This window comes from Quercus lobata, chromosome 1, assembly GCF_001633185.2.
Source record: "Quercus lobata isolate SW786 chromosome 1, ValleyOak3.0 Primary Assembly, whole genome shotgun sequence".
Taxonomy (NCBI): domain Eukaryota; kingdom Viridiplantae; phylum Streptophyta; class Magnoliopsida; order Fagales; family Fagaceae; genus Quercus; species Quercus lobata.
The window spans coordinates 16935735-16957091 of record NC_044904.1 but is presented as its reverse complement, the minus strand read 5'-3'; the positions used below and the strand labels follow the sequence as shown (position 1 = coordinate 16957091).

Sequence of the window (21357 nt, the reverse complement as noted above, 5' to 3'; positions counted from 1 at the left end):
AATGATTGGTAAGCACCATTGAAAAGTACATGAAATTTTTTTTTTGAATTTCCCGAAACATTTCGGTCAAAGTCGAATCCATATTGGCCTACTGCATTGGCAAATTACATGAGCACCAAGATCAACACCGTTGGATTTGCAATGGACAGTAACACCAAACCTTCACCCAATTCATTATACACGTCAATATGTTCGGCTTTTGCAATCATTATAAACAGCACAATCAAAAACAATAAGAATACGTATCTATGGAATCCACTCATATTGTTTGTTTGTAAGCTGTAACTGGTGGGTGAACATTAGGGTCATGTGATGTGCTCTCCTTTTTATTTTTTTCGAAAATTGAGGCACCTAATGAGTTTGTCTTGCACCAACTAGTAATTACTAGCATGATTATAGGCATTTATATCTTTGATGATGTTCTTAAAGAAATTTCCAAATATAGTTTCAAAAAAAAAAAGAAAGAAGAAATTTCCAAATATGAACCTTAAATTTTTTAGTATCCCTTAAAAATCCTAAATTGTCTTCTAAATCAAAAATTGGATGACCAAAAATTTCTCCATTCACTTATTTGATCTTTCCTCCTCATATAATTATATGTTCTATTAAGAATTCTTTATACATGATGAATTAAAAAAAAAAAAAAAAGTACAGTAAGTTTAAAGGGGAAAAAAATAAAATAATTAATAAGAAATGAGAGGTAAAATTTGAATCACAAGTATGGAATATCACAAAAGATGTTATCACTTATTAGTTTTTATCATAGAAGATGTTATTACTTATTACCACTGGTTATCACTTATATCCCTTTAAAAATTATAAATTAAACTGAAGGAGTATGTATCAATCCATGTAATTTGTTTTATAAAATCCATGTAACTTGTTGCTTTGATGACATTGGCTGAATAGGAATGCTCATATTCTCCTTGTTATTCTTAAAAATTTATCAGTCCCACCTCAAACCCAGTATATAAGCAGCACGAGATGCAATTTCTTCTCCATAACTATTCTAGGCTTCTAGTTTTAGCTATCTTCTGAATTTCAAACTGAGATTTACTAACCATGAAAATATATAAAGAGATATGAAGACAGCAATTTGCTTAACATGAACATATATACAGAGATACGAAGACAAATATTTTCCCCACCGGGGATAGATAGGTTCTCTCCGCAGGGAGACCGTGCCACTGAACTGCAAAAAGCTAAACACAACAAATGAGCACCCTAACATACTCATAATCTATATAGAATTTTCTGAAATGAGAGTTGTATATTTACATAACTAATTGACTACGTATTGTGCCTTTTTTTTTTCAAATACAAATAACAATGATCGCCTACAAGCATGGTAATCTACAGAACCTAATTTAAGACAATAATGTATTCAGCCCACCAAACAGGAACCACCCTGCTGTAGAAGCTCAAGGTCATCAATCATGTAATTAAATCATACTGCAAATGCACTGGCCTCTATTTTTGTATGTATCATTTAGGCAGGATGAGCTTCTCTGCTAATATGTTGTCATAATTTAAAATCCATCTTTGCACTGCTCTGTAAGCTTGATGAGGCCAAATCGTATCTTCCATCTAAAACATCCTTTAATTTAGTACAACCAAAGGGTTTACATTTCCATTGGATCCCTACTGGAGCTGTTGTCAAGAACAATATCAGCCGGGTCTCCAATCCAGGGCCGGCCTTCTCTCCATTTAAACTGAATTCTTAGCTTCCCATTAGCATCCACTCCAACTACCTTCCCCTTACTAGCATGTGTCTCCATTCCCCAACCCCATCTCGGGGTTACTAATCCTTCTCTAAATTTGACCGTGTCACCCACTTTAAATGCTCTCACCTTCTCCACCTCCCATTCCTTGCATATCCAAGGGCGCTCCATAAAGCAAAATGAGACCCACAGCTCTCCTTCCTCCAAGCGGAAAACCACCCCAACACTCTTGTGAGTCACTTCTCCCCAGTGGTAAACTGGTGTTGCCACAGATGATTTGACCCTTACCCAATCTCCAATAATTAATACCTCTTCCTCCACCAGTTCCACTTCTGATGGGTCGAGCATCCATGCCTTTGAGCCAGCAGGAGTGTGTGTTCTTAGTTTTCCATCTGCATCAACTGCTATTATGGAAACGATGCTAGCATGTGTATGACCTGACCACCCAAATCGTGGATTTTTTACATTGGTCTTCACTCTCACCCGTTGCCCAGTTTTAAACCTATCCACTCTTTCTAGCTTGGCAGTCTGCCCTGCCCATAATTCTGATTCCCCACAGAACCCAACAAGGACAGTGCCATCCCATACATCTTTTTTATACCCTAGTCCTTGTACAACACCAATGCTTCCAGGTTGCAGAGATTTCCATTTACTAGAATCATTTTTAAGTTTTACCCATTCTCCAACCTCAAACATCTCCTCTACCTCAAAATCTGCAGGATCTCCTCTCCACAAACCTGACAAATTGAAGAATGAAACTCTTATTTCTCCATCAGCATTTACAGCGGTTACGACACCTCTTGAATTGGGGCAAGCTTCTCTCCACCCCCATCTTGGTTCTTTCAATCCAGTACGGAACCTAACGTGCTGCCCAATTTTAATGGGTGAAACCTTTTCAACTTCAGTGCAGTGAGCAATGAACCTACCCGTACGAAAACAAGAAACCAGCTCTAAATAAGAATAATCCTGTATGTTGTGCACTACTGCTACACTGTCTCTCCCAACACTATTCCATTCATAATTTGGTCGTGTTCCCATACATTGCTTCATCCGAACCCAGTCACCAACTGCCAATCCTGATAACCTTTCTGCATCACTTGGAGAAACTTTCCAAAAGCTCACTCTGCCAGCCACTCTTACCTAGAAAGATATTCCAAACCAATACCAAGAATTAAGAGTCAAAAACTCAATACCAGCAAACCCTACACCAAAAATTAATAACAACAATAAAATTATAAGAACAATAAGCATACTCACATTAAGGGTCCCATCCATGTCAATCCTTGCAATTTTCCCTGAGGTAGATGGCGTTTCATTTGACCATCCAAGTAATGGCTCTGTGATAGATGGCATCACTCGAATCTCTTGTTCCACTTCAAAAGGTGACACCTTCTCCATGTCTGTCACGGAGCATGAGAAAATCTTGCTTCTGAAACAAAATGCAATTCCCATATCACCATCCTCCTCCAAGCTATGAATTATTCCTATACTTGTCCTGTTGACATCTTCCCACCCATATTTTGGAGAAGGTACTGAAGCTTTGACTCTAACCCAATCACCAACCTGCTCATTTTGGAAGAGGGAAAAAAAATCACTCACCACAGACATTTCCGTGAGAGCTTGAGTGTACAAGTTGGGGCTCAGTAATGGATATTACCTTGAAATCCTCCACCTTTTCCATGTCTGATGGATCAGCTTTCCATGGTATGTGCCGATTTGGTGTTTCAATTATCAGGAGACCATTACTCTCTATGTCACTTATTTTTCCAACACTATGATGCGTCTCACCGTCCCAAGGAAATCTGGGCTCTGCAACAGATCTCTTTACACATACTTGGTCGCCAATCTGTATTAATACAAAACATATTAATTCTAAGAAAAGCAAGGTTTTTCCCTGTGCATGTAGCCAGGGTGGTGGAGGAAGTGTAAAAATCAACTTCTATATAAAGAAAAATAATAATTTCCTTACCCTAAATGGGCTGAACGACTCCACTTCCTCTGGTTCACAAAGCCATGGGCTTGCTAAGTAGCTAAATTCTATCAGAAGACTACTATCAGGTCTAATACCATACACTACCCCAATACTGCCTGGGGTCACAGCTCCAAAACCATGCTTTGCGAAGGGAAGATTGTGACGAACACGAACCCAGTCACCAACCTTGAACTCTTCAACCCTTTCAAAATCTGCTGGATCAGCTTGCCATCCCCTAGATGCACCAGTAAATCCAATACGTATAATTCCATCATCATCATCAACACACAGGACAGTTCCAATGCTGTCACATGATTGTCCACGCAACTCATACCTGACAACATGAAAGTATATTCTTTAAACTTTGTAATAGTTAAAAGTGCACATGATGTCAGACATTATTCTACTACAATAAGGTTTTAAAGCTAAAAACATAGCTGATCTTTATAAGAGGTAAATGCATATACGGAATTCTGCCTCTGCCAGCTTCATGACTACAATGCTATCTCTTAGTAAAATCATTACTTAAGCATCACAGCTAGGATTCCTTGGCATCACTCCTTGGAAAGGGCTGCATCACATAATATGTAATAGCAATAGTAGCCGAACTCTTCTTAAACATAATATCAATAGAACTCAAGACACCTGATCCTAGTAGAACTTGGACATTTTGAAAACCTAATAAAAATGGGACTCCTTGAGCTTATACCACTAAGCCCAAACTAAATAACTAAACTCAAACAAAACCCAAAATAAGACAGAATGGACCACAGAACAGCCCATGTCCGGAAACAAGGAAAAATTCCCACAATACTTAAATAAATAAATAAAACTAAAGAAATCTGACCAGAAACTAATTGATGCTAAAAGAAAAGACATGACAAATAAACACATGATTTGCTAGAAATTCTATTCAAGCTCCCAAGAAGCCTTGGCATCATCTGACATGTGTCAAATTAATACTTGGATATTAGAATTAGCTTTGGGATGCTTTTTATAATGTAATTTTTAATGGTTAAAGCCATGGTCCTCCGTTGCTCAATTTTGTTTAAGAAAGATAAAAGATGTAAAAATAATCCACATTAAATTATTGGGCAAGATGGTGGATGATGCCTTACTGTATTTGTAGCCCATAATTCCTATTAATTACAGTTTTCTCATGACAAAAAATTATTTGCAAATTTCAACAATGACTGTACCAGGAAAAGAATGACCAACCATGAAGCATCAAGCTTAAAATTTTAAGCTAGTTAAAGTAATGTATCAAACCTTGGCTTTTCAATGTCAGCTTTGAGTCGCACAAGCTGTCCCCTTTCCAAAGAGAGAACTTTTATAACTTCATTTGCTAAGACATGAGCTAACCCAGTGCAAAATGATACATCAAGGCTGTCACTGTTTTGGACATACTGTACAAAGCCAACACTCCCATGCCTTGCACCTTGCCAACCATGTGCAGGGGTTTCCATGCTTCTTTTAAATTTCACCCATTCCCCCACTTGAAATCTAAAAATATAAACCAAAATACAAGATAAGTCCCTAAATTTAACATGCTCTAAGGAGCTTAACAATGATACTAGTATATCAAGCATCATCCATCAATTTTCAAATTAATACTGTACTCACATTGTTGGAGACAGATGAAGTCCCTTATTCATAAGTGCTTCCATAAGATCTTCAGAAATCCATTCTCGTGGTAGGGCTTCCAATAGATCATGCAATGTCTTACCACTGTAACCAATCAGAAACATAATAATTTAACAGTTATTTAGCACAACTCAACATCACATTTGGTAACAATGCTTCAACTATATATGATTTACTTGAAATTAAATACATGCCAAGAATCTTGATAATCACTATTTGGTGTTTTTTTTTTTTTTTTTTTTTTTTTTTTTGACTGGCAAGAATCTTGAGCATTGCCTTGAGAAGAAAACTGAATCAAACACCTCTAATTAGTTAATACTTGCCTGTGGTTCCTTACTTCAATGGCAGCACCTGGATACTGCAACATAACTACAATGCACTCAAGACATTCACGTATCAACTTCGCTGCATCAGCAGCTATATGAAAAGCATTGTCACCATCGTCATCCTAATATCATCGTTGCCAAAAAAAAAAATCAGTTCATCCATTTTTTAAATAAAGAAAAGAATTCATTTATTTAAAATTTAAAAGTGTGACGAGGCATGGAATCTAGTACATGGGAAATGAATAAAGGATAATTCAAAAAGAAAAAACAAAGTGGAAGTTTATAAACAAGCCATATGAAATGCATACTATAGAAGAAAAGAAATTCAAGCTCTCATGCAAGGATAAAAGTATACATTTGACATATAAGATTTTGCTGAAACCACGCAAGGTCTTTTATTTAAGATTTCATCATTTTTTAAAAGGAAAAAAGGGAATCAAGTTTAGCTGAAACTACGAAATTTTGGAAATAAGAATCCCAAGATTTTATAAAAGCTATTGTTGTATAATTCAGCCTTCTGCCAGGTAATCACAACTGATCATAAGACAGTTAACATCTGACCAATAATTTGCAGTCACCTTTGTTTAACATCCTTAAATGATTCTACATTGTGAAATAATTCAACTGAAGTGAATCACTAACATAATTAAAGCAAGAATTTTATGTTACACACCAAATGGGACTCGCTAGATGGTGAGTCCCCTTTTTGTTTTTGCTTTTAATTTTTTTCTTAGGCTGAAATGTTCTACACTGCTGGTTGATTCTTCTTTTATGCTAAGTGAGTGATACTATATTTGCAAGGAACAAGCTTACTATAGCTGAGTACATTGACCTCAGCAGGACACTAGTAATATTAACGTAACAGCTATTTTGAAAAAGAAGGGCTTAAATTGCTATCTAGAGAGAGAGAGAGAGAGATTTCTGTTACATGCGACAAGCATAGTCATTCTTCACATTTATTACATAATTCTCATGAATTGTAAAGAGAATCAAGAATTAAATTTATTTTGTTAAAAATAAACATTTATTTTTTGCAGGGGATGTGAGCATTTTGGATACATTTAGATATTCATCCAATAATTTGGTTAAACTCTGACTACATACACAGGGAATGTGAGCATCTTTACCATCTTTTCTAGAAAAACATTACAAGCAACAAAGATTAAGTTTTTGCTAAATTGCATAAATAAAGGAAACATAGTTATCAAAAAATAATAATAATTGGAAACATAACATTTAGAAATATGAGGACCAACCTGCAAATTACAATTTGCACCAGCTGACAAGAGTAATTTGACACATGGTTTTGCACCTTTTGCCAGTGCCAAATGAAGGGGTATCGTATTGTGCACGTTCCTGATGTTCACATCAACTCCAGCGTCAAGAATAATCTACACAAAGGCAAAGCAACCACTTTGAGAAAAGTTTACAAATCGAGTACCACAAAACACATTATGCTGAAACTTTAAAAGCAATTTGAAGAAAGAAGCCATGAGCTGCTTTCATTTTAATTTAAGTGTTAGGGCTATTTCTATAATTTTCAGCTTTCTAGCATGGGCTAGCTCCATTGGGTTTTTGTGCGTGTGTTGAGGAGAAAAAGGGGGGTTTTTGTGTGGGGGGTGGTGTTTGTTAAGGTTCAACATTATTTATGTTATTCTAATAATTACCTAGTATGGACTGAGAAGTCAAAGCCCATAGAGTTCAAGACTACAAGACCAACATGGGTCAAGTGTGTTTATTTTTTCATTGGTTAGTTATACACTCACCCAGTGGGTATTAAACCCACACGACTGGTGTCACTTTAGATTTCTAGAATCAGATTTAGTTTTAATCCATTGGTCATATTATGGGTTTCTTAAATTAGAGTTAGGTATTAGGTGTTTATTAATATGGATGTAATGAATTTAATTCCATGGGCACATTTTGCTAAAATATCAGAAACTATGAAGCTTCAAATTCAGGGTTTTTTTTTTTTTTTTTTCCGCTGAGGTATAATGCCAAGGAAACCCTAGGTGTGATGCCTAGAATTATATTTTTTTTCTTGTCTCTCTAATTTCCAGCAATTCATCCAGCCTTCAAGTGATAAAGCCCAACCTTAATTTATCACCAACAGAATCCTGAAATCCTCAGAATAAAGTACTGACAACCCATCTATCATTCACCTCAATCCCTCAAAACAAGTCTATTGTTATTCCCAAGTCACAATAAATAGCTATGAACCAGATTTTTTATTTATTTTTTTTATTTTTTCTGTTTTGGACTCCAAAAAACATATACATCTTATTATTCCATGATTAAACCTTAATCCAGCCTGTTCTACCTCAAAACCCTAACCCAAACAACCCTAATTTCCCTCAAATTCCTATGCCAGGGAAAAGTCCAGCAACCAAAAGTTATGTTACACTCTTTTCCTGCCAAACAGTTATTTGTCCAGTAAATTTAGCTTCCAACCAAACTTCAATAAGTGTTTGCATCATGTATCTTGTCAGCCTTATTTCAAGATTCATGAATGATCCAGGAAAGCTCCACTTAGCTAAAAGAAATCCTATGCTAACTTTAAGGCAGAAATGTCCTTAAGTACATTTATTAACTTACGCCACGACATATACTAAAACAAACATAGAGATGGTGAAGAAGCCCATCAAATCACCTTAACCAACTCAACATCATTGGCCATGGCAGCTGTATGCAACGCTGTTCGATACTGTTGCGTGTCTTGGGCAGTTGGGTTTGCTCCAGCTGCAAGCAGTATCCTTACCAGCTCTCTGCCCTCTACACAGAATATTAAATAGACATGTAAGTGATACAATATTAAATACAGAGTAAATGAAAAAAACCCTCATCTCATACACAGCACATAGCAGTTGCTTAGTAGAAAGAAAATGGAAAAAAAACTTCATATAATATATTCATTCTGATGCTTAATTCAACTAAAGATCACAAGAAGCATGTAAATTTAACTTTTTTATTTCATATCAAAAGCTGCAAGCACCTATGGCTAAGCTCCAAGAAACCTCAGTTTCAGTGGAGTTGAGGATTCAAAACAGGGTAGCACTCATCCATTGGGTTTCATCTGTGGCTCCAGTCCTTTTATTACTTGGAGGCTGACAGGAAGTGGGGAAGACCATAAAAGAAATTTATCAGAAGTTTTCCCCCAACACTAAAAGGAAGGCAAGCTACAGCTTCCATTGCATATTAGATTAGCACACATAAAACACATTACTTGTTCCATCAAGACTTATTACAATAAGCAAAACAATGTAGAAGAGAGCTTATTTGAAGACAGCAAAGAAACCTCTATAAATAAAAAATAAAAATAAAAATAAAAACATTTTAAGTAATTTGTAGAACTTAAGAGGAAAGAAGAAGGCTCCAAATAGAACTTGATAGAAGGCTCAACAACATAAGAATTTAAGAGTGTTCAAAAACAGCAAACCATGTCAAATCACTTTTACCTGTCTCGCGATCTTTCTTTAGAGCAGCTGCCAGACATAGTGCAGTCCCAGCTGGACTTGGAATGTCGATCGCTTCAGAAATCTCTCTGGGTGATGTGATTTCTGCCCACCTCTTAACTACGGCCACATTTAGAGTTGCTATACACAAGTGTAGAGGACTGGGAAAAAAAAAGGTAAATATCAAAATCTAATAGTAGGAAAGACCAACAAAATGGAAAAAAAAAAAAAAAAAAAAAAAAACATTATAATCAAAAATATTTATTCTATTAAAATCCCTAGAGCTAGCATTGTTGTTGTTTTTTGATGGGTAATATAAACTTTTATTAAAATAAAACTTTTTTTTTAAAAAAAGAAAGGAAAGAGGAATCTAAGAAGTATACAGGTATTTTACCCAAAGATTCCTTATGGAAATCATCTAAAAAGATAATCAATAAAATCATTTAACATAGGTGGTCTACTCGGATCCAGTGACAATCGATAGAATAATGATTCTATGAGTTGAGATTTAAACCCCTGTACAGATGCTCCTTGATCTTCAAATGACCTCCTATTCATCTCCCTCCAAATATGCCACATTAAGCAACCATGAAACACATTCCATACTTTATTTCTGAAAGTTTTTGGACTATGTTCCCAACCTTGAAGCAGATCTTTCACCATCTTAGGGATTACCCAATTCACTCCAAAGACTAGGAATATTAAGATTCATAATTCCATACGACAATGAAGTGGTAAATCATCCACAGTTTCCTCACTGTTCTTACACATGACACACCAATTTGCCAGCACCATGCCCCTCATCACTAAGTTGTCTACAATAAGAACTTTCCCCAACTTGCAGACCACAAAAAAATACCAGACCTTGTCAGGGATTTCAAAACCTCAAGATTTTCTACATCTAAAATTGTGAGTATTGCCTTTTTCCATTAGATAAACATGAACAGAAAACCTCAACCCCCCCCCCCCCTTTGTTTTTAATAAGTAAGATTGAAGTTTTATTGGAAAAAGAGGGTTCTTCTACATAGTTTTTATTTTCTGTTTTCTTTTTGTTGTACATATTTTCTCTGCCTACTTCATTTTCCTAATGAAGTAGTTTTCTATTAATATAATTCTTCTTACCTATCAAAAGAATTGGGAAAAGAGGATTACTTCATGTTCACAATGATGAACACAAAGAATCTAATACAAATAATCAAACAAAAAACCTAAGAGCTCAAAAATGGAAGTATAATGTGCAAAACACCAAGCCCAAGCCCACTTGAATAGGCTAATTATGAATGAAGATTTTGGTTACTCTATGGATCACTCAGAGTCTTCAAATGTGAGAGAATTTCATTCCTTCCACGCTAACCACATCAAACATGACATCTTCATATTTCAAATGTCTGGCGAATGTTTTCCAAGTCGATTCCTCCAACCAAATAGAAGGTATATTACTGTTAAAGGCATCACCCATTGAACCCCAAACATCTGAAAGACTTCACTCCACAAAGCATACACAACATCACAATGGAGAAGTGGTCCACTATTTCCCCACCGCTTGCTTAACCACTTTTTATCTATCAAGTTCAGTTTCAGCTCTGATTCTAACAAACCATTTAGATGAGAAAATTCTTGTGAATTCTGGTGTATAAAATAAAGGAAAATTGGTATCTTCCAACATGGTTGGGAAATGAGATGATATGACAATTGATAGTTTTAGAAATTTTATCAATATTCTGGATTTTCTTGAACACCATCAAGCACTGTATAAAGATGAAGTCCCCCCCCCCCCACCCCCCGCCGCGCGCGCGTGCTCCAAAAATAATCTCAACTGGGTAGAATTACAAATCAATCTTTATAAAGAACTGAATGATAAATCACAAATACCAATAAAATCACTACTTATAAAGCTATTAGCAACATGATGAAAAAGTGTACCTGATTCTATATTTATTAAAATTTAAAAAAAAAAATATATATATATATATATATGTAATAAAATAAAATAAAGTGCAAAAGGAGATTCAAACCATGAACATGGGGACATCTTACAATGATAGGGAAAGGGGATACTCTTTGTTTTTCTTATAAAATTGACAATCAAGAAGAAATAGATATTATGTTCTAGATTTGCAGGTATTTTCCTATTCTACTAGCATTATAATATAGAAATTTTATGCATGCATAATCATTTAGAATCTTGACAAAGTGTTCCCTACTTAAGATAGGATATCATACATCACCATTTTGTTATTATATCCGTAAAGGCATATAGCAAGTTTCACAGCTTTGATTCTTACGTTAATCCTTTTGAATTCAGAGCACCCATTGATTTGCAGCCCCCATTTTCTAGTATTACAATAGCACAGTCCGTAAATTTTTTGGAGACGGCAATATGCAGTACAGTTTCACCATCATCATCCACTGCATTGGGATCAGCTCCCGCCAATAGTAATTCCTGTGATTGTCATGGAACATTTGAGAAAATATAGAAATAACATAAAAGGAGTAAGTACTCTTAAACCATCGCTGGCTAAGTGAAAACTTACACGCATACAATCCGGTTGCCCATAATATGCACAAACATGAGCAACAGATCGACCAAAGCCTTCCATTGACCTAGATATGGCATTAGCTGATTTTCTGATGAGAGCGCGTACACATTCTGAGGACCCAACTGCTAAAGCAAACACTATTGGAGGATTCCCATTTTCATCAGGGACATCCACATCCACATTTCCATACTCTAAAATAGCATCAACAATCTGAGGGCAACCCCGTCTACAAGCCAAGTGCAGAGCAGTTTGACCATCAGAATTATGTGCTTCCAGCAGAGAAATGATTGAACTACTATTATTCCCTGATGCAGACTTAGCAAGCAGATCCCTACATATGCAGAGAAGAAGACATCAGAGGTTCTGAACAATGACAATGATTCTTAAGTACATACATATAGACTACAGTAAAGGAGTGTGTATCAAAATTGACTAACCTAACACCATCCAGATTCCCTTCAGATACAAGTTGATGCAGATGGTTGCTTTTAACGCTGGAAATGTCCAAAACAGATGTAGGGGACAGTTCCAACATATCTATTCCAGGACTATTAGCTGGTTCGCTGGATTCCACAAAAAGAAAAAACAATAAAAACAGGTTTCATATAGCCAGAGTACACATTCTTTAGACTCAAGGTAAAACATAAACACACATGCTCACACCTAGAGTACATAATTCATAAAATCCAGGCAAACAAAAACACATGGATTTTCCATCTTTGCAGCATATCTTCAGAAAACTTAAAGTGAGATAGTTATGTCAAAATAGACAAATAACATAACTTTCACATGAAGCCCTTGCTTTTTGATCCTCGACCATTGATGTATCTTTCACGGTCCTATCTAGATTTGATGTTTTATACTCATTATGATTCATATAGTGTATTTAATGGACTCAATCACCAATGGTAGCACAAGACTGTTGGTACTTTCATGACATGGTACTCAATGGGTTCGTTGTTGCCCTGGCTTATGCTTCAGCAACTTCAACTACTCATTAGAATTTACCATATTCTTTTCTTTCTTTCTTTTTTCTTTTTTCATACATAAAGAATTCCAATGGATAAACCTTGAAGCATCAATAACAATGCAGGATAGTGAAATCGCTTACTTATTCTGATTTGCAGGACAGTGAGGTATTCGTTGCAGATGCCGAAGAAATATAGCAAGCATTGCATGAAATGTTGGTCTTTTTGATGCCTTGAAGTGTAAGCACTCACCAATCATTTTCCACAAATCTCTAGGAATCCCTACACCTACAACACTTGAGTATTGTGGAGGTGGTCTGCCTTCCTTGACAACAGCACGATAAATTTCTTCAGCACTTAAACCATCCCACCTGCACATATCATGTTAGGTAAGTAAAGAGAATTCTTAGGTCTCATAAGTTACAGGAATTTATAAAAACACATACGGAATGGAACCAGTGCACATCTCAACCAGGGCACAACCAAAACTCCAGGCATCTGATTCTGCAGATATATGACTCACATCATCCCTGAATAAGTGCAATGACTTCTTTAAAGGCTCCCACACCTCTGGAGCTGTGTAATGTGGACTCAACAATGTACAATCAATACACCAATGCATTTTTGAGAACTCAACCTCTGGACCAGGTCGAGCTTTACGGCAAGAAGGTTTCTTCAAAATTATTGGAAGCCCGTAATCAGAAACCACTGCACGGCCACTTGCATCCAGAAGAAAATTGGATGGCTTTAGGTTCATGCAAACAACACCTGCTGCATGGAGTTCAGCCACACCACGTGCAATGTCTGCCCCATATCTGCATCCAAGAAATTCAAAGAAAAACAATGATAACAAATAGTAACCAGTAATTTAAAGTAATCTTGGATGAATGGAAACGATAAATAAATATCTGTAATTATGTTTAGCAAAAAAAAAAAAAAAATCTGCAATGATGAGAAATGAATTTTGTAAATTTGAAGCAGGAATTCAATAAAATATTTTCCAAACAATTATAAAATGGAAATGACAAAAAACAGTACAGTAATTTATAATTGTAAAAGATTCCAGAACAAAATAAAATAAAAGGCAATAATTCACCAGCCAGCCATTAGCAAAAACTAGAAATTCAATGTAATATTCACACAAAAGCATTATGTAAAATTTCTGTCATAACCGCACCGGACAAAACAAATCTCTCAAGAGCTTCATGAAACTTTTTCTGCTAAAACATATCCTCCTTCAATCTAATATATAAATTTTATACAAAGCAAAAGGCACCTTAAACAAATGGCGTCAATTTTTAAAGTAACTATATTCAAAGAAGTTCATGTTAATTCTTTATTCTTCTATCTTCTCATTGGTAAAACTCTTCAGCTCGCAAATTTACAAGATCAAGAACAGTCCGGAGTCAAACAGGTATTAGTGCAAATTAAATTGTTCATGATAAAACTGCCAAGGTTTGAGTGAAGTATATTTCTTTTTATACAGGTTTTTTATCATATATTACCAATGTTGTTAAAACCAGGGTCCCAGACTAGTACAAATTTCAAAAGCTAGAGCCATTTATAGGTCCTAAATTAAAAAAATTTAGAACCCCAACTATAGTAGTATTAACCTTGGAACTATCCATATCTCCCTACACTAGGGCAAATGAAACTTCCTTACTTCCTCAGAATGGAAGGTGGATGGTGCCCCAATAATTGGATCCAAGCATATCCCCACCCCTACTGTGTTGTTATTGATTAGTGCAAGGCATTCACACTCCCTAAAAATTGTTGTGTTCCTATTGAAAAAAGCGATTTGGGATGCCATCTACGGTAAAGAAATTCTAATAGATTTTACGTCAGTGCACTGTTAACTTAGGAAGCACGGACACTGATACAATTACTGGTGCAACACAGTGACACAAGCAATTTCTGAAAAATTATAACATGACACGGGGTACGGTGACACGAGCAATTTCTGGAAAAATATCAAAGCTGAAATTTTTGTTCCAGACTGATAAATTATTAGTTGGCCCAAAAACTTAAGCCATTACGAAATGGTGATCCAACTGAAATTGCATTTAGAACACAACTAAAACAATCCTCACTAACTTTTATCCAAGCAAGCATGTAAGTGAGAGATTTGTAAATAACCTAATTTACAAGTAACTTGGAAGAATAGCTATGCATAGCAACATACCAAAATTCAAAATTTTTTTTTCAGATCAAATCCAAAGGCTTCAAACACATAAACTAAGCTCAACAATACACAAAATAAGATCAAAACAACGAAACTGAGAGCAATTACTTGAGGATTTGCTGAAGAGTAAGGCGGCCACCACTCCGTCGCATCTCCGATTGAACCGAACCGTAACATCTCTCCATAACAAGGCAGAGATGATCTTTCTCTCTCACCACTCCATGAAAAGCGCACACGTTTCTGCACCACACCGAAGCCAATCGAAGCTTCTCGAGCTCACCTTCCACCCAATCACAGTCCGCCACGTCGCCGACCTCCACTCTCTTCACCACCACCTTATGCCTACACCGCTTGCTCACCTTCCTCAGCTCCCCTAACCACCTCTCCTCCCCAATCGCCTTCACCAACCTCATCTCGTGATCCGAACACAAACTCCTCACCACTCCCGTCCCTCCGCCGCCGCCTCGGCACCTCGACGGCGACACCGACACCGATTCCGAGTCCGATTCATCGCCGCTGTCGTCGTCGTCGTCATCATCGGAAGATAGTATGGGGAGGAGGGAGTAGTTTTTAGGGAGAGAAAGGACGGAGTTACCGAGAGTGGAGGGGTGGCGGCACTTAGGGCAAGAGAGCGTCGGCCGCGGCGGCGCCGATGCGGTGAACATGTGGGAGAGGCAGTGCTTGCAGAAGCAATGGCCGCATTGGAGCAAGAGAGGCGCGTGCGAGTCGTCGTTGTACTGAGTCTGGCATATCGTGCAGCTCGGGATTCTCATTTTCGTCTTCGATTTCTTAGCCATCATGAATATGGAATTTTTTGAAAGATAGATAAAAAGCAGAAACTTGAAAATTGGAGTGAAATGAGGAAGAAGAAGAAGAAGATGAAGATGGAAAGAAGAAGTGAAAAAAGGGCGATGGTAGAAGTGGACTTTTTCCGTTTATATACGGTTCGAAAAATCTACGCTTTCGGTAGGTGGGCTTCAACCGTGTGTTTGCCACGACAGCAAAATAAAGGAGGAAATGGGACCCACTTTCTATTTTTGGTTTCTTTAATGTCATTAACATTGTAGAAATTATGCGATATTATTATTTTCTAATTACAAAATTACTTTTTTCCTTTAAAAAATAAATTACAAAATTGATTATAGTCTAAGATTATAATTTTACTCAATATCATTAATATTATTATATATTTTGACAATTTAACTGTTGAATTGTACTTTATTTATGTTATTAATACACCTATCAAATTTTGTACCAATCGAATATTATTTATTATATGATTTAAGATTATATTTTATATATAATTTTAAACTAAAAAACTTACAATTTAAATAATTTATTGAAAATATAATTATTGATCTTTAATTTTTTAGAAATTTTACAAGTATGGAGGATATAAGAAGAAAATATAATCAAATAATAAATTCGTCAAAATTCACTTCCAATAAAAAAATATTGAGTAAAATTATAGTATAAAGTCATAATTAATTTTATAACTAAACTTTATCTTAAAATAATAATAATAATAATAATAATAGAAGACCGGAATCTACTTATGAATCACATAGTTTACTGGTTCAAATAATTTTAAAATTTTATTTTATATATTTAATATTTTTTGTACTAAAAACACGCAATATTATTTATTTATATTTGATGACTCGTTTTCAAAAGCGTGTAATAAGTCCACAATGTGATCGCCACAACTTTGAGTTTCTTGCATCCTGGTGCCAGAAGGTCGTGGTCGAGGAGGAAGAATAAGAATTGGTTGGATTCATTCAACCTGGGAAGGCATATATTATTGTACCTTTCATGACAATACAGCAAGGAGTATGTGTATGACTCAGTCCATGGTCTCCTTTTGTCTGTAAAATCTTTTTAGAGATATAATTAAAATAGTTTTTTGTCCAAAAAACAAGAGAAAGAGAGAGATGGCAAACGGCCAAGTATAAAATCAATTCCTTTTTTTTTACCCAAAAAAAAAAAATCAATCGAGGGTGACATACATTATACATATTAACCTAGTCGCACTCGTGAAAGCGAGGGTTTTTTTTTTTTAATTTTTTTTTATAGGATCATAATTTTTCATTCATTATAATTTTAAGTTTCCATATTTTCTCATTAATATTACGCATTTAGAACTATTAATATAATTAGAGTGTAGCAAAAAAAAAACTTGTGTTTTTATTTTATATATATAATTTTTATTTTGATAATCTAATTTATAAGTGGATAAAGCAATTATAAAGTCAAAAGGAGAATGGTCTTATTTTTTAGGCAATATTTTAGTGTGAGTTAGAGTTGTATTTTTACTGGATTGTCTTTTAGTTTTGTCTCTACTTAAACATAAGGATATATGAACATTTTTTAATCAAAAAAATGAGGATCCCAAATATGAGAAATCCCTTAAATAGTAGTATAGATAAATTATGAGGTTTAGGAAGAAGTTTGCGAAGACAATCAAGTCCTCCAACCTGAGGATCAGTTATATTTTTATTTTCATACAACAACCTGAGTTTTCAGGGAGTGTGCTAATCAATTGGGGCTAATCCTAATGGATGCAAGAGGGGTGTTCTTTACATAGACAAATAAATAGGCAAGGGCAAGAGGCTGAATTTTAGATGGATGGGATGTTGGCTAATTTGTCATGCATAGAACAAATAAAAGATGCAATGAGGTGGGAGAAGCTGGAATTGGTAGTATAAGCTTAAAACCAACCGGTTCTCTTTGGGAAACTTGGGCCTAGCTAGTGGAGGGGGAGTCATTCGAAACCACAGTGGGCACTAGGTGAAAGGCTTTACTCGATTCATAGGTGGATGTGGAATTGTGGGCACTAAAAAGATGGCCTGAGGCTTTGTGTCAATCTAAATTTGGGGGCGGTTGAGGTTGAAGTTGACGCTAGGCTTGTTTTTTATTTGATTACTGAAACCCATATTGACAACTTACATCATGCTTCTCTTATCATGGATTGCAAGAACCTTCTAAACTAGCTATACCAAAGGGTGAAGCATTACCAACTAAGTTGATGATGACTTGACTAAGAAAGGAGCCCAAAACCAAGAAGATTTTGTTGTTTATAGTAGTCTTCCTGTGGATGTTGGTGTGTTTCTGTTTTATGATGCTTTGGCCATGTACTATGACAGGCTCTGGCCAAACTCTATTATTTCTATTTAGTTTTTAATGTTATCCAATTTACCAAAAAAAAAAAGAACAAATAAAAGATGCGTGTATCACTGCATTCCCAAATACTGTTTTATATCATGCTCCTACGATCTTGATTCATGGACACGTTGAAATTGTTGCCTTTTAGGAAGAAGAGGAGAGCCTAAAAGTTTGAGGCAATGTGGATGTTGCATCATGATTGTGGTGGTGTAGTAAGGAAGACCTGAATGCTCAACGTAATGCAGATAGAAACACCAAATATTTTTTATACGTTGGTGAATAAAACAAGAGTGAATAACAAGATTTCAAGACTCAAGCTAGGAGAAGGGACAATGCAATTCAATAATTAGGGAAGGGAGATTTGAACCCTGAATGTTGAAGACAATAGGAGGTGTCAACCAGTTATGCTACTCCTATACAAGGCATTTTGAAGGTAATTATGGATAATTTCAATGGAATATATATATAGAGAGTAGCATACACTTTTTTTTTTTTACAAGATAGAAATTCTATTATAGCTTAATCTAAGTGTATATGTGTGTGAAACTCCTTCTTAGAGACTTGAACTCCAACCTTTACCCCCCACACTTCACAAGCACTCATACTTATAGAGTGACCACCGTACCAAGGGTGAGCGGTGGTACATTCTCTATTATGAAACTTATTTGGAGTCAACTTCAAGCCATTGATATGCCTTGTTTAACAACAACAACAACAACAACAACAATCTCAGTCCCAAAACTTTGGGTTTTGATATGGATCATCAACAGACTATTCATGACCAATCACACATATTCTTTTGCATCATTCTATTATATTTGAAGTTATACACTATATTATCTCTTTAATTGACATATCATTTTTTACTACTTTATACTAATGTTACGTTATGTCTTCAACTATCAATTATATTTATATAAATGTCTACTTTTCTTCACTTTTCACGAGACAACTTTCCCCATAGTATCAGTTATTTTATTTGTTCAAAACTTCAAATGACAATGCCGGTAAATTTTATTCAAAACCAGCTTATGGTCCTTAATGCATTTAATAAATACAATATTATATCATATGTAGCTTTGTTTAATACACAAAATTCTGTCACTAGTGAAAATATTGTGTAAAAAATAGCAAAAAGAAAAAAAAAAAAAAAAGAGTGGTAGTTTGTTGACTTATTTGTATGACTGTTTTTTTTTTTTTTTTTAATATAAATTTTAGCTATTAATGTTATTTTTGTTACGATGCAATGAATTTATTTAATATTAGTTAGTAATCCATGCAATATGATAAAGCTAATTTTCTCTCTCTTATTATGTACATATAATTATGAAATTTGGTAATTATAATAGTTATTAATGGATATTTATTTTGGTTGTGTTTGTTAATGAGGTGCGGCTTACTCCAATATTTTTTTTAACTGGAATTTTCTTTTATTTTAATGAGAGACTGCTACATCACCCACTAACTAAATAAAAGGTGAAGATTAAAACTCATTACCACTTTTTTTTTTTTTTTTTTTGAGAATTCATCTTCCGACAAAGTTGAAGCTCTTGCAGCTGTTCGAGCTATCACCCTTGCTATGGACCTCAATCTACCCTCTTTTATTGTCGAGGGAGACTCCGAGGTGGTTATTTCAGCCTTAAGGAAAAAAGAGGACTCTTTTTCTTCTTTTGGCCATTTGATTTCTTCCGTTAAGCAATTTTTAGTTTACTGTAATTGCATTTCATTTTCTCATACCCGTAGATCGGGGAACTCAGTTGCTCATTCTTTAGCCAAATTCGCAAAAACTATTGATGGTGTGTTAGTGTGGATGGAGGATGTTCCACCACCCGTTTTAGATGTACTTTTAGCCGACTTTGGCTGATTTATTTTCTAACTCATTACCACTTGGTATTGTATATTTAAATAAAAAGACATGTTCAATTAAAAAAGTAATGGAGGTAAGCCAAATCCTTGTTAATGAATGATTATATATGAAATTTGATAATTATGATAGTTATTAATAGGTCTAATTATGATAATTATTAATAAATATTTATTGTGATTATGTATGTATATAGAACTATTTATTATATCATTTAAAGAAAATATAATATGTCAAGGTTCTAATTATGATAATTATTAATAATTATTTGTTATGATTATATTTGTATATTGAACTATTTATTATATTATTTAAAGAAAATATGATCTGGCAAGGTTCTAATTGAGAGTTTAAATATATATGAAAGAATTTATACTCATTTAAAAAAAAATTAAAATATTGATGGGTAAAATTATGTTAACTCAAAAGGATATATAACAACTAAGACTTTTATAACTCAACTAGTTGGCATTTCCTTATATTTCTAAGAGATCCACGGTTCACATTGACAAATTCTCCTCCTCCATTGTAATTATTGAATTATCCAAAAAATTAAAAATATTATGAAATAAACTAAAAGTCATACATTTTCGGTTTTATAGAGGATAATAGGAGAGGAGGAGGTGAAGTTTAGATGAGACATCAACAAATGTTGCTACTAGTGTTACTGTTAGCCTGTTACCTGAAACAGGTGACACTTTTAAAAATAGCCTTAACATTAATAATAATAATAAAACATATTTTTTTAAATAATTTTAATGGTTCGGAACCTGGATAATGTGCTTTTAAAGTATATATTAATAATTAATTTTAGAAAATCTTTTATAAAAAAATTAAAAAAAGTTGTCAAACTTTTTAACAACTTTTTTTTAATTTCTTATGGAGGGCCGGGAAACTTATGATCCGGCCCACGCACTATCCGGGTTCAGGGCCTGTGCCGAGGAGGTAGTGTGCCGAGGACGAGTGATCAAAGGCCGAGGGGTTAAAGGGAACAGCTGAGGACGACCCTGTCCTCGGCACTCCAGGGCTCTGATGAGAAGAGCAACGTCTTAGTGAAGGCCGTCCCCGAATAATCCCCTGAAGGGGATGTGAGTGGAATAGGACCCACATGGAGGGGCGGTGCAAAATAGGTTCGAGGAAAATACGTCCCCTCCACATTAAATGCACTGGCCAATGTTCTGATCATATTAATGAGAAAAGACGCTTGGACGGTGTAACCTTGATCCTCACGACTAAACAGAAAAGTAAGAGAGGACAGCTGATGGGACAGGTACAAGACTAAGTACCTGCCTGACCTACAAGTGAATGGCTAGGATCAACCAAGAAGGACTATATAATATAAAAGTGAGTGTGCAAAGAGGAAGCTGGGAAAAATGGCCAAAAACCAGAGCCTCCCAGCCCGCCTCCAGGAGAAAGACTCCTAAGGCGAAGAGGACCTAACCATGTATGCATATCACGTAAACCCACCGTTTGGCGATCAAGACCTAACCTTTCAAACCCACGCTCTATAAAAGGGGATGTGAGTG

General features: G+C 35.3%; 1 protein-coding gene across 1 annotated transcript; it reads right to left on the bottom strand.

Annotated features, from left to right (window-relative positions):
* Window positions 1–1095: 1095 nt before the first annotated feature.
* On the bottom strand, window positions 1096–15711 carry LOC115981355 (E3 ubiquitin-protein ligase KEG-like). Its single transcript, XM_031103504.1, has 16 exons — window positions 14914–15711; window positions 13070–13438; window positions 12767–12994; window positions 12093–12218; window positions 11650–11986; window positions 11401–11558; window positions 9119–9276; window positions 8314–8435; window positions 6920–7054; window positions 5661–5785; window positions 5317–5421; window positions 4963–5196; window positions 3691–4027; window positions 3379–3567; window positions 2979–3284; window positions 1096–2861 (listed from the first exon to the last, which is right to left on the bottom strand). Exons 1-16 carry the CDS (start codon window positions 15603–15605, stop codon window positions 1623–1625), a joined length of 4860 nt encoding a protein of 1619 aa, XP_030959364.1. The 5' UTR covers window positions 15606–15711; the 3' UTR covers window positions 1096–1622.
* Window positions 15712–21357: the final 5646 nt, after the last annotated feature.

Bases quoted from the DNA above. Each gene is read 5' to 3' on its own strand.
- LOC115981355 (XM_031103504.1), bottom strand. From the start codon at position 15,605: ATGATGGCTAAGAAATCGAAGACGAAAATGAGAATCCCGAGCTGCACG. The intron at 11,987-12,092 runs GTTAGTCAATTT...CTGCATATGTAG, and splicing joins GGGAATCTGGATGGTGTTAG to GGATCTGCTTGCTAAGTCTG. The intron at 3,568-3,690 runs GTAAGGAAATTA...GTATTAATACAG, and splicing joins AGTCGTTCAGCCCATTTAGG to ATTGGCGACCAAGTATGTGT.